Source organism: Carassius gibelio, chromosome A3, assembly GCF_023724105.1.
Source record: "Carassius gibelio isolate Cgi1373 ecotype wild population from Czech Republic chromosome A3, carGib1.2-hapl.c, whole genome shotgun sequence".
Taxonomy (NCBI): Eukaryota; Metazoa; Chordata; class Actinopteri; order Cypriniformes; family Cyprinidae; genus Carassius; species Carassius gibelio.
Genome location: NC_068373.1, coordinates 9,082,080 through 9,094,550, shown reverse-complemented (window position 1 = coordinate 9,094,550; position 12,471 = coordinate 9,082,080). Strand labels below are relative to the sequence as shown.

Sequence of the window (12,471 nt, the reverse complement as noted above, 5' to 3'; positions counted from 1 at the left end):
TATTATTATTATTTTGAAATATTCTAATAATTGTGTCAACAAAAATATTATAATATTGATTTATAATTAATTAATTATAAATAATGTTAATTAATGTTAATCCTAATGTTACTGTTAATCCGATACAAATAATATTATTTATAAAAGCACACAAACATCTGTCATATCATCAGAGGGCCCCAGCTCTGATTACAGAGAAAGATAAACAGTTCTGTTTTCTACACATCGGCATGGCACGAGGCCAAGGTACAGTAAAAAAACATAAGTAGAAGTACACAATTAAGTTTTTACTTATTATTTACTGCTTTGATGTACTCTGTCACAGTTCACTGTTGATTCGGCTCTGACTACCTTTGTTTAACTTGTAGTTATGGCTGAGAGGAAGAAAATATCAACATAGAAGTAAGAATAAACCTGTTTAATATAAATAAAGAGTAGGATAACTTTTTCATAGTTATAGATCAAGTTGATGTTTAATAGGCCTTGAAATGTGATTTAATATTTGCAGTCAAGTCTCCAATCACACAGTTGTGTGCCTGATAATTGTAGATAATTGTATTTCCCTGTCCTCTTACTCAGTGATAATCTCTGTAAATGACAGAATGATGACAGAAAGCTGAGTGTATTTTATATATTGTGTTCAGTGAATGGCCAGTCATCACTATGTCCACTGCACACTTAAAACAAACAACATGTTGTTCAGTGACCTGTTTGAAATAATCTTGACTTTGACAGAAAAATTTAAAAGGAATTACCCAGTTAAGAATATAAAGATATCAAGCAGTATTCCATATGAGGATTTTTTTTCTTGGCAAAGCAATGTTACACAACAAACAGGCCACACAAACATTGTGCAGTGACAGAGTGTCAGAGAATGGGCTTTCCAGGAGATCATGAGAAGGAAAACAACAATTACAGGACAAACTGTGATGTACAACTGTTTTGTGTGTGTGTGTGTGTGTGTGTGTGTGTGTATTTTTTATTTTATTTTTTAGCAATAATTAAAGCCAAATAATAGACAGATCCTAAAACACTTGAATTTAATGCCCATACATAATTAAGGTCAAAAACAGCACTAAAGTAATACACTAAAGTGAAAACAAACATTTATAGACATTAAGAAATTGCTGCTTGTATTCATAAATAATAATTTTGCTAAATATCTCAGCTTCAAATAAATGCTGTTTTTTCTCTCTCTTTTTATTTAGCAAAGGTTCCTTAAAAAAAAAAAGTCCTTATATTTTCCTCACAAATATTAGGCAGCACAATTGCTTTTGGCTTTGATAAAAATAAGAAATGCTTCTTGAGTGAATCAGCATATAAGACTCAATGTGACCCTGGAGCAGAAAAAGCAAGTCACATATATGTAACATATATTCTTTTATGCCAAAAATCATTCGGATATTGAGTAAAGATCATGTTCCATGAAGATATTTTCTTCATGGATAGTAATATCCATTGCCAAGAACTTCATTTGGACAACTTTAAAGATGATTTTCTCAGTATTTAGGTTTTTTTGTTTGCTCCCTCAGATTCCAGATTTTCAAATAGTTGTATCTCGGCCAAGTATTGTCCTGTCCTAAACCATAAATCAATGGAAAGCTTACTTATTCAGCTTTCATATGACTTATAAATCTCAATTTAGAGAAATTGACACTTAAGACTGGTTTTGTGATCCAGGGTCACAAATGTGTTAAAAATGTTTAACACAAGTTTAACACAAATGTATGTGTTTTTTTCTAGCATAACCACCAATGATGCACACTTTGAGCTTTGCCTGCAAAATAAAACTGCCATGCACTCCCATGAAATCACAACACCCAAAGAAGTGCCAGAAACGTGAGTGATAACAAAACATGCTGGAGGCAGAGCTGTTTTCCCAGTCGCCTTAGTCAAAAACATGTACAGGTCACAGAGGTCCACCCACCCACAGACCCCAAATAATCCATGGCCCACTTTTCCCAGGATGGCGGTACATCATGGAGTCATCCTGTGGGACAAGAGTGTTTTGAAAACTGATATGTGAGCTTTTCCTAGAATTCACTTTCCTGGAAATCACCCCTTTTCCTAGAATTCCAGAAGTCATGGCTTTACTGACGTTCCTTTGTGGTTTTATGGGCCACTCCAGTAGGAAAGTGGTCTTATTTATAAGCACAGTCACATATAATATAAGGCTTTAAGGTTTACATTTACAGCTGCTTTGTGATGCTGGTATTTTTCAGAAGTCATTTTCAGCCTGGGCCTCATGTGCGCCATATGAAGGAATACATTAAGCAGATCTCTGGGAAAAGAAATAAACCACTGATCTTCTCATCTGCTGAAACTGAGCCTCATAGGGCTGGTGTTTTTTATTCTAACTTCATTTTACTGAAGCTATGAGTGGTTTCATTCGTTGCAGCTCGAAACTATACTTGACTGTTGGATTTTGTTTGTATTAATATTAAAGAATAGCCCTGGAAAAGCTAATGATGTTTGTGTCATGACAGACATAACTACAGTCAAGTGAAATCTTCAGAGAGTTTATTTCAAGTTAGGGTTACACACAGGTCAAGAACAGTTGTGAACGGCTTTTCAGGAAATGCATTACTAGATTGATTAATTAATCAGAGTGTACAGAAACATATTTTCAATTATTAACAAATGAACAACTGACACAATGAACCAATTATCAACCGAAGACTTAGATTAAAATAAATAAATAAACCTTTCTTTATATACAATACTGCATACGTAAAAAAATACAAAAGCAAAATATGCCATAATAAACATATTTACATACATTATTTACACATTCAGATCGAGAATGTAAAACCTTGATTACAGTAAGTTTGTAAAAAAAAAAAAAAAATGAAGGACATTGGACTCCCTCAATAGTTTTTGGCATGAATCACCCACATTTACACAGCAGTGAAATCACAGAAAAACCACTGGAATCATCGGCTGATATAATAATGAACTTTATAATAGTGAAAAAATAAGTAACCTCAATATCAATACTGCATATGAGAAAGCAGCCACGTATCAAGCTGCTGTCGGACAAAGTGTTTTTATCATGAACTTCCAGTTTCAGAAGTTACATTGACCATTTTGGCACAGAAATAAGAACTTGATGACAGCAAATGATGTAAACAATGGCATAAAACATCCGCGAAACCAACTCTGCACAGTAAATGATCCGTTTTTGTCTAAATTTAAATGGACAGAATCTTTAATTAACCTATGAATTAAATTACACAAATGTTTTGGAAAAATAGCATGCAATGTTTTTTGATCCCTGCAAAAAAACAAAAAACAAAAAAACATAAAAAATAGAATAATATTCTTTTAAATACATACAATATGTACATTAACTTATCCATGTACCTTGACTTTTAAGTGCTGTTAAAATAGGTCTATATTCATTATTTTTCTAAAGTGAAATGCTAAGCAGCCTTGATAAGCTGAGGTTGTTGTTGTTGTTGTTGTTTTTTGCCGCGTCAACCGTCAGTTCTAGATAGTTTTTTATTTTTTATTTTTTTTTGCATGAACTGCCTCGTGTAAAAGGGCGGTTTGTATCTCCACTGTTCCCCAGATGTTGTTTTACTCCAGAGCTGACTTTAAAGTACGGAAGACTTCAAATATGGCTCTTCTCTTGAAACTTTGTCAGTTTTGGCATGGACTGCAATGTCATCATATTTCATCATTTACACTCACAATCTGTCTCTGTGAAAGCAAAATAAGACAATAATTATTAGACATGGTAATTACTTAATATACCAGACAGGAGTCTAAGAAGCCTTAATTAATAAACCTATAAAGTGCTTTAAGACATTAGCTGAGGCTAATATGGATAACATGAATATATTGTTGTATGTATATTTATTTATAAAGCATAATGTACCGGTGGGTAAAAAAAGCCATCAGAACTGCCGTTTCTGCATAGATGCACCTGGTCCTCTGTAGTCTTTTGATAAACTGGGTTTTCAAAGTGGATGCTGTTAGTATTTTTCTGACGCCATTTTCTCCAGAACAGCACAGCACCCACAGCCAAACATAGGATTGCTTTAAAAAGATGAAACATTCAAATTAGAATGGGTCTTTTGTAGCAACCGAATAGAAAATTGAACAGAAGTGATAACTGATTTTAATAGAGCTTGCTGTTAGCATGTTGCTAAGCTACAAACAACAACTAATAAACAGAGCCAGACTACATTTGATCCTTTACCGTAGTTGGATGTACATCATAAAATGTAGAGAGAAAAAAGATCTGTTGCTACTTATGTTAGATTGTGACTTTATTATGTTGGTGATCTCTTTGAATAGCCTTTGTGTGCATCTAAATAATGCCTTAAAACGCTCCCTAGCTTTTACATTGATATTTTTAAGCATGAGCATTGAGGCACTCACCGAGAGGAAGCAAAATGTACAAGGCCAACGGTGTGGAAGATGATGATTCAGACACAGCTTTAACGATACTGTAGTGGTCATCTAAGGAGAAATCAAGATAACTTGTAAAACGGATTTCACACATTTCAGTAAAACTGTAAGATCATCTTTAAGGTTTCAGGAGATTGGTCTTGAGATTAGGGTTGGGGCTTGGGTTTGTTTAGTTTGTTTGAGAAAAGGAGAAGAGTGAGAGAGATGAAGATGTCTGGGTGAATAAGGCAAGACATACCTGTCTGGTTGGATAAAGGGAGTTTAATTGTGGTTTGGGAAGGCTTTATTGGAGCAGCTTGAGTGGGTCGGTTAGGGATCACCGGAGCAGGAGTAGATGAAGGTTGTACATTGGTTGTGGAAAGGCCAGCAGGTTTTGGTGTTGTCTTTGAAGGTACTTGAGGACGACCAGTTGTAACTATTTCAGGCTTGGCAGGAGGTGCTGGTGTGACTACAGCTGTTCAAAAGAAAAACACAAACACTAGATGTAGAAATCGGCAGGAATTACATTAATGTCCATGTCCTGACAACAAGTACTAAATCTGACTTGCCTTTAACACATTTTCGCATGTCTCTGGCCAACATCATGTTGTCTGGACAGGCACAAGTGTACTTGGGTGAGAATCTATTGATTTGAGGGGCAGCCAGGCACAGGAAATCACAGCCACCGTTGTTGACCCGGCACCAGTTGATTCCTAGAAAAAAAAACATTCAGGATATGTTCAGAACTACACATTTTGGATGGAAAATCAATTTGCTGAATGGTGACTGGGAAGGTATCGCTGAATGGAAGGCTATATAATGGTCAACATACCACTCGGTTGCTTGAGGTTGTGATACAAGACTATGTCCTCTGGGGATGAGAGGTGTTCGGCAACTTTCGTGATGTCTTTTCCGGTCATACGATTTGCACTTAGAATTGCACTATTGCTCACATCTGTCCAAAACACGGTCTCCTAAAAATGACAATGGAGAATTCTTGAGTGAGAATTCAGGCAACCTCCTAAACAAGGTCAGCATGTTTGAAAGGAGTATGAAAGTGTTACCTCAAAAACAGTGAGACCCACAGGGTGGGCAAGCTTGCCCTGGTCAATGATCAGAGTACGCCGACCGTCTCCCTGCACGCTGATGCTGGAGAGAGTGTGTAGTTTGGAGTCAACCCAGTACAGACGCCCGTTTAAAAGGTCTAGGCATGGGCCAAGACAAGAAAATGGGTCAGACCAAAGTTTACAGCTTGTACATGTAAGTGGAAATAAAAAAGTTCTTACCAAGGGTTATTCCGTTGGGCCAGATAATGTTATCTGTAACTAGGGCATGACGGTCCCCTCCATTAAGACCACCTTTCTCGATCTTAGCTGGTGTGCCCCAATCAGTCCAGAACATGAAGCTACAACAAATTGGAGAAGATTTGATATAGGAAACCACTTGCTTACATAGTTTATCTCGATTTTTTAGAGTTTCTGGGACTTGACATACTTCTTAATTGGATCGACCACAATAGCACGCGGCTTGGCTAGGTTTTCTTTGAAGAGAGTCTTGCGTCTGCTTCCGTCCGCTGTTGCTACAGAGATGGTCTTTTTGATACTGTCCGTCCAGTAGATGTTTCCATGGATCCAGTCGACAGCGATGCCCTCAGGTGCATGTAAATCACTGCCAATCACAACACTGTGTTGGGAGGCGTTATCTGCTGTATCCATTGGTGCTCTGGGAAAGAAAGGCAAAATATGACACCAGGCACTTGTCTGTTGGGTAACAAGCAAATGATCGTCAGAGACCCAAGACTGACAATGAGTCCAAAGATCCATTCTTTACCTGTATATCTTTTTGAGGGATAAATCTGACCAGTAGATCTCCCTGGAAGCAACATCTATATCCAGTGCCACAGCGTTCTTTAAGTTGGGAATGACACGTGTATACTCGCTACGATCCAGGGTCATCTTCCTTACCTCATTGTGATTGGTGAAAAATAGGTAGGCGATGGTTCCTGTAGAACCATGTTTGTAAGTATGAATTTGTCAGTATGCAACTATGGGAAATGACTATTTGGACGTTTAAAAGTTGTACCAATAGCTTTGCAAGCCTTGCTGGCTGGGTCCATCTGGTAGCCATCTTCACACTCACACTTGTAACTTCCCAACTGGTTGACACATATTTGGCTGCAGGTGTCTGGGTTGGCGCACTCATCAATGTCTGAAGAAGTCAAATAAAAAAAGTGGGTTTGTTGTAAAATGATCAATGGTGTCTGTAACACCACTCAGTTGACTGACAGAAACAGCATGGACTGACTTAACCAACTCTAAACTTATTTCCAGCTCAAAAAAAGCAAATGAGTTTAAGGTCCAAATGAAATCATTCTCTGAACTGGATCTGCATCAAGGTCTGCGAAGCGTACTATGACCAGATTTTCTGATGATTCAGTATGGGAACCAATGTCAGTTTCTTACCTTCACATCGTCTTTTATCCACCAATCGGAAGCCAGTAGGACACAGGCACTCGTAACCAATCTTCAGGTCATTACAGACATGAGAGCAACCCCCGTTGTTGTAAACACACTCGTTAGAATCTGTGAATTTGAAAATCACATACTGTACCACAGGTTGGCTTCAGATGAATTTCTAGGCAATGCACCTCCTCGAATGCTATTTTTGCTTACCACATTCTCGTAATGGCTCGTCGGACCAATCCCTACAGTCCCGTTGCTTGTTGCAAACTTTTTCCACGCTGATGCATTCACCACTGCGGCACTTAAACCTGTGTGGTGGCTCACAATGGGTTGCTGAAAATCAGAAAGGAGAAATATAAGTAAGACACATCAGAATAACACCTAAAGCATATATTTTGCATATCAGTTTTGTGTAAAAAGCATAATTTGTATGGTTCACCATTAACACAACCCAGCTCATCACTCAAATCTCTGCAGTCATATACGTGGTTGCACTGCCGGCTGCCGTGGATGCAAGATCCGTCACCACATTGGAACTCATCCGGTCGGCATGTGGGCAAGGCTGTTCATATGGGAAAAAAACAATAGTTCATTATTACTTGAGGATAAAATGGCAACTGAAGCTTTTAAGGCTACATTGTAACAAAGTGAGAAGCAAAACAGTCTGGTCTGCTGTGACCGCGACCAGCTTCCAATTGATTAATTGCGTCGTTTCTATTTCTGCTGTGTAGCCCCGCCCACTAGAAAGCTCATTGGTCCACAATCCTGCTCCCACTAACTGTACATTAAAAATAGCATTTTTTGATTTTGCATTCAGTGTGGACAAACAAAGATTATCACTGGGGAAAAATGTCCAGTTATGCATTTATAATGGAACCCTTAAGGGGCAAGACATTTCTGATGGCTTAAAAGTAGTAATGTGAATTTAGTTTTTTCTATTTACATGTGTACATGTATCCTTCTATATTAAATGTGAACTGTGAAGTTGCCTTCATCATCTTTCAATCGTAGAACTGCTATGCAAAGAATGAGTCTTCCTGGTATCCTTGTGTGTACCTTGCAAAGATTATCTGTATTGAGTTCGACTCGTATTGTACTGAACCTGGAACATTCCCTTAAGAACAGCAGAATAAACTGGCAAATGTATGTAACATCAACAAGTCTTATTTCTTACAGCAGTTTTTCTCATCCGAGTGATCCAAGCAATCTTCTCCCCCGTCACATTTCCAGCTACTGTGTATGCATTCCCCACTGCCGCAGTGGAATTCCATAGGGGAGCATGGGTTTTTGGTAGGTGTAGTCGTCCCTGCACCACATTCCTGAGGCGATTCGTCTGAGCCATCGGCACAGTCGGCATCACCATCACAGACCCACAGTCGAGGAACACACTGTGTGTTATTGCACTTGAAGAACCTGGAGCCACACGTGATTGGTGGACAGGAGACTTCATCACTGCCGTCATCACAGTCTCTCTCATCATCACACACAAACGCAGCGCTCACACACTGGCTGTTGGTGCAGCTGAACTCGCCGTCCCGACACCGCCGAGGAGCTATACGTGGTGATGGAGATTTTAAACATACATGCACACTGGCAGCATCATGAAGATACACATGACTTCAAGGTGTCACTCACCACAGCCTTCCTCATCTGCTCCGTTCTCACAGTCTGCTTTGCCATCACACTTCCAGCTCTTCGGCACACACTGGTTGAGTCGCCCCCCACAGCTGAATTCACTGGGTCTGCAGGTCTTGGCCACTGAAAAGAGAGGGGAAAATAAGATTTGATCATTTTCTGAAGAGAATATGAGTGGTGCATAGCTAGGGGTGTACAATATAACCACATCAATTAGGAGCAAATGTTTTTTGATGCTGGCTAATATTGGATATTTAATTGTGCATGCATAGTTTTACATGTATATTTCCTTTTTACATTCAGTTAACACTGCTAAAAATGTAATAACACTCTTAAATGTAAAATGCATCTCAAAAAAAAAAATTCAAATGCTCAAAATACTGAATTTTAATATCAGTGATAGCTCATTTAAAACTCACAGCAACTCCTTTATGGCAGTTTAGGGAACACATTTTTTTTAACCCGTGACCACAAAAAGGAAAAAGGTATACATTTCTTTCAGCTTCCAATAAGATTGTAGATTTTTCCGCTATGGATTCAATCATTTGCACCTAGCATCATCAATGTTACAGCAACATCCTTTCTCTTCGGGACAGCTGACTTATCGGACACTTACAGCAGGCTGCAGGAAGTTCATCAGTGCCGTCACCACAGTCATCAGTTTCATCACATACCCATCTTGATGGGATACACTTTCCATTGCCACACTGATATTGCCGTGGTTCACAAGTGAAAACACCTGTCAGAGGGAGACATAAGTAGTGCTTCACATAAGTGACACATTATCCAACACGTGTTATTTTAGTCAGTGAAGGTCACAGAGATAACAAGCTAAAGCAGAGATCGAGAACTGATTGAATTACTTTTGCTTTTCACCTTGTAATCTTACTTAGGCTTAACATCGTAGCATATCACTGTACACAATCTAGTGCTAACACTGGTAACTATGTTATCCTGGTCCAACTAGGTATGATTAACTGACTGTGACGTATATGGACAAAGATGCCGTCAAGTTTTTCCTGCTTTTGTAATCTAAAAGAGCCTGTATGGGTGTCAGTGCCAGTAAGGGGAGGTCTTCTAGCTCTGAGAAACATGACTCCAACGATCTTAAAGTCAGCCCCATCACCATTTTAAAATGATGGCACGTCATACACAATCAAAAAGAAACATGCTCTTAACACTGGGTGGAAGCAGCAATGGCCGAAATTTAATTAAAAAACCTTTAAATTGTTCATCAATTACAGATACCTAAAGACATTCTCCCTAACCATCCAGTGTTATTCAAGCAGAAGTGGACGAACGTTTTACAACACCTTGCAGTTTGGAGCATCCAATCAGAATCCAGAGTTGGATCATTCGATCTTATAATGCAAATGTGAACATAAAATGATTAATGATTACTCAATGTAAATGTCGACAGGTCTTATCAGTATTTAAAGACAATCCTTCCATTCATATAAAACTGTTTGTGACCTTGGGTTGACATCATACATCTCTTATGCCTGGGCAATATATATATATATATTTTTTTCTGGTTTCATCGATTAATTCAAATACAATGTTTTGCCTTGAATAGGATGTTTTACCAGGAATAGATTACATTTCACACTAAAATGAAATAAGTAAATAAACATTTTGATAGAAATTAAAAATTTAAGTTGGCACAATGAAAAAGCCTAACTTAGAGGTATAATAACAGCAGTTATTATAATGCATATATTTTGGGGTGAAACATGTCCTGGCACATATTTTCCCACAAAGTAAAACCTGTTTCACTTTACTCAGCCTAAAGTCAAATTGCGGTTATTTTTATACTGAACTATCAGATTAATTTGAGTTATGCATCTTTTTGGTAGAAAATAGGTTTGCATGGGACGCCAGTCAGTTCCTCATGCCATGAATCTACTACTACTATTTTTGTGACATCATACACTGCAAATGATGGGAAAGGCATGTGTGCGAAGATACTATGGAATGAGGCCCCTATAGCAGACATGGACAGTATAGACACGTGTGGTTACTGTAAGGCATTCCTATGTTTTGTCCTGCTTAGTGAAGTTGGAGAATTAATTCGAGTTGAGCAAAAAAGAAGCGAACGATGTAGTGGTTTGCATTATGAAAGCGATAACAACTTTGAAATACAACATTTTAGCGTCATAATAACACATAGGCTTAATAAAACAATCATGATATATTTCTATAAACATTATAGGAGCCCAAAAGCAGGAAGGAATTAAGTTAATGTCATGCATGAAGGGAAATATTGTATTGTGTAATGGATTAATTAATGCAGACTATACATATACATTCACTGACTACATAAACATAACATTTGTTTTCGGTTTCTTCAATTTTATAGACCAGATTAGCCACTATTAATCGCTCAAATCTCATATAAAGTAAGCGTAAGATGTTATCTGAATGTCACTTAACACGTGCAGGATACTGAAAACAATCTCTGTATGGGTTAAAATTGATTTATATATTATTTTAATGATGATTAAAATAATTATGATCATTAAAGATTCCTAAAGAGACGTCAAGTGGTTTACTCACCTGTTTGAACAGAACAGAAGAAAGTAACAGCCAGTAAAAATGTTAATGAGCTCTCCATAGTCTCTATGAGCTGCTTAAAGCCCCTCACTTTTCTGTTTGTTGTGAAGGTCAGGCTTTTATTGTGGATGTTTGATTTAAATAAATAGGTCTTTAAAAGCAGATGGACTCGTGTTCATTTGACGTTGAGGGGAAATGTATACTTTAGAAGTGGTGAACCCAGGTATTTGTGTTGTTTTGAATGGATGTGTAGAATGGGCGGGGTTTCGTGACGTGTTCGGAATTCGGTGGTGTGATTTAAGAATTGCACAATCCGGGGCGTGGTCAAGCGCAGTCCACGCCCATTGCAAACCGTTTTGCACCACACGTTTAGAAAAAGCAATTACCTGCTTATAATTCATGTGGGGAAACAATAATAATGAGACAAAAAGGCATGACTGATAAACTGATAAACTGTTGAGCCATTGTAAACATGCAGATCTGCTCTATCCTGCCAAACTAGGCCTACCTCTCAAGGATGACAGTCATAAAACTAAATAATATATCATAAATCTAAATTACATCCGTATTTCTATGACTGTGACACATATGGAATATAAAGACTAAGTTAAAGGTCATATGTGTAGAATTAAAAGTAAAGGAAAGCCGCAGTCATAAACACATTATACATTATTTCCTTGTCAGTTTTCTTCCTCAGTTATCTGTGTTAGAGAGTTCAAGACACTATTTATGATTATTATACAGATGCATAGCTTAAAATATAAAATAAAACAAACATTTAGACACCTTTTATTTAGATTCTATAAAAAAACCATGGGTGCATTGTTAAATTAATATAGTTTTTTTTTTTTATGAACAATTTAAAAAAAAATGAATAGAAAAATATTAAATTATTATTTATCTTATGGTTTATAAATACTGTGGACACATTATCTAATGGTTAACTGAATTAGCAGTGATGTAAAAACACTGGACAAAGGACTCGATGTGTAGCCTTCTTAAACCAGCGCTGGCTACAAAACAATTCACTGTTGTCCTGTCATTTTTCCTGTCCTGTCTTTAATAGATTTCATGAAGCTCTAGCTCAATGTTTAGATAGTAATTGAGGTCAAGTTCTCCACTACAGAAGCAGGTTTGGCCCTGGAATGCCAGAAATAATGTTAAGTTCCTGAAAGCAGATCATAAAACATAAACAGACTTTCCCTGACTTTATTACAAGGGGGGAAATATTTGCAAGTTGGAGCTGGTGGCCCCTTGAACCAGTTCTGCTAAATTCTGTGTCGCTCTTTCATGGGAATCACATGTGGTCATTCAGATCAAAGCAATACAAACCTCACAGGTAATGTAGATGTATAGTGTAAAAACTGCTTGTTCTGGGAAAAAACTGAGACGTAAAAATAACTTTCAGCCAGAATTATTGAGGTAC

General features: G+C 37.6%; 1 protein-coding gene across 1 annotated transcript; it reads right to left on the bottom strand.

The window, feature by feature from the left end:
• Positions 1 to 2,503: 2,503 nt before the first annotated feature.
• Positions 2,504 to 11,252, bottom strand: LOC127945080 (low-density lipoprotein receptor). The gene is made up of 18 exons (XM_052541645.1): positions 11,049 to 11,252; positions 9,109 to 9,231; positions 8,493 to 8,615; positions 8,032 to 8,409; positions 7,297 to 7,419; positions 7,068 to 7,190; positions 6,858 to 6,977; positions 6,478 to 6,603; positions 6,226 to 6,397; positions 5,890 to 6,117; positions 5,682 to 5,800; positions 5,460 to 5,599; positions 5,228 to 5,369; positions 4,965 to 5,108; positions 4,655 to 4,870; positions 4,387 to 4,467; positions 3,881 to 4,041; positions 2,504 to 3,702 (listed from the first exon to the last, which is right to left on the bottom strand). Exons 1-18 carry the CDS (start codon positions 11,104 to 11,106, stop codon positions 3,670 to 3,672), a joined length of 2,610 nt encoding a protein of 869 aa, XP_052397605.1. The 5' UTR covers positions 11,107 to 11,252; the 3' UTR covers positions 2,504 to 3,669.
• Between the last annotated feature and the right edge of the window lie 1,219 nt (positions 11,253 to 12,471).

What these genes read in the sequence shown, in the direction of transcription:
- LOC127945080 (XM_052541645.1), bottom strand. Translation starts at nt 11,106, where the DNA reads ATGGAGAGCTCATTAACATTTTTACTGGCTGTTACTTTCTTCTGTTCT. An exon ending in AGCAGATGAGGAAGGCTGTG is followed by an intron (nt 8,410 to 8,492) that starts GTGAGTGACACC and finishes CACCACGTATAG; the next exon opens with CTCCTCGGCGGTGTCGGGAC. An exon ending in GTGGTCGATCCAATTAAGAA is followed by an intron (nt 5,801 to 5,889) that starts GTATGTCAAGTC and finishes AATTTGTTGTAG; the next exon opens with CTTCATGTTCTGGACTGATT.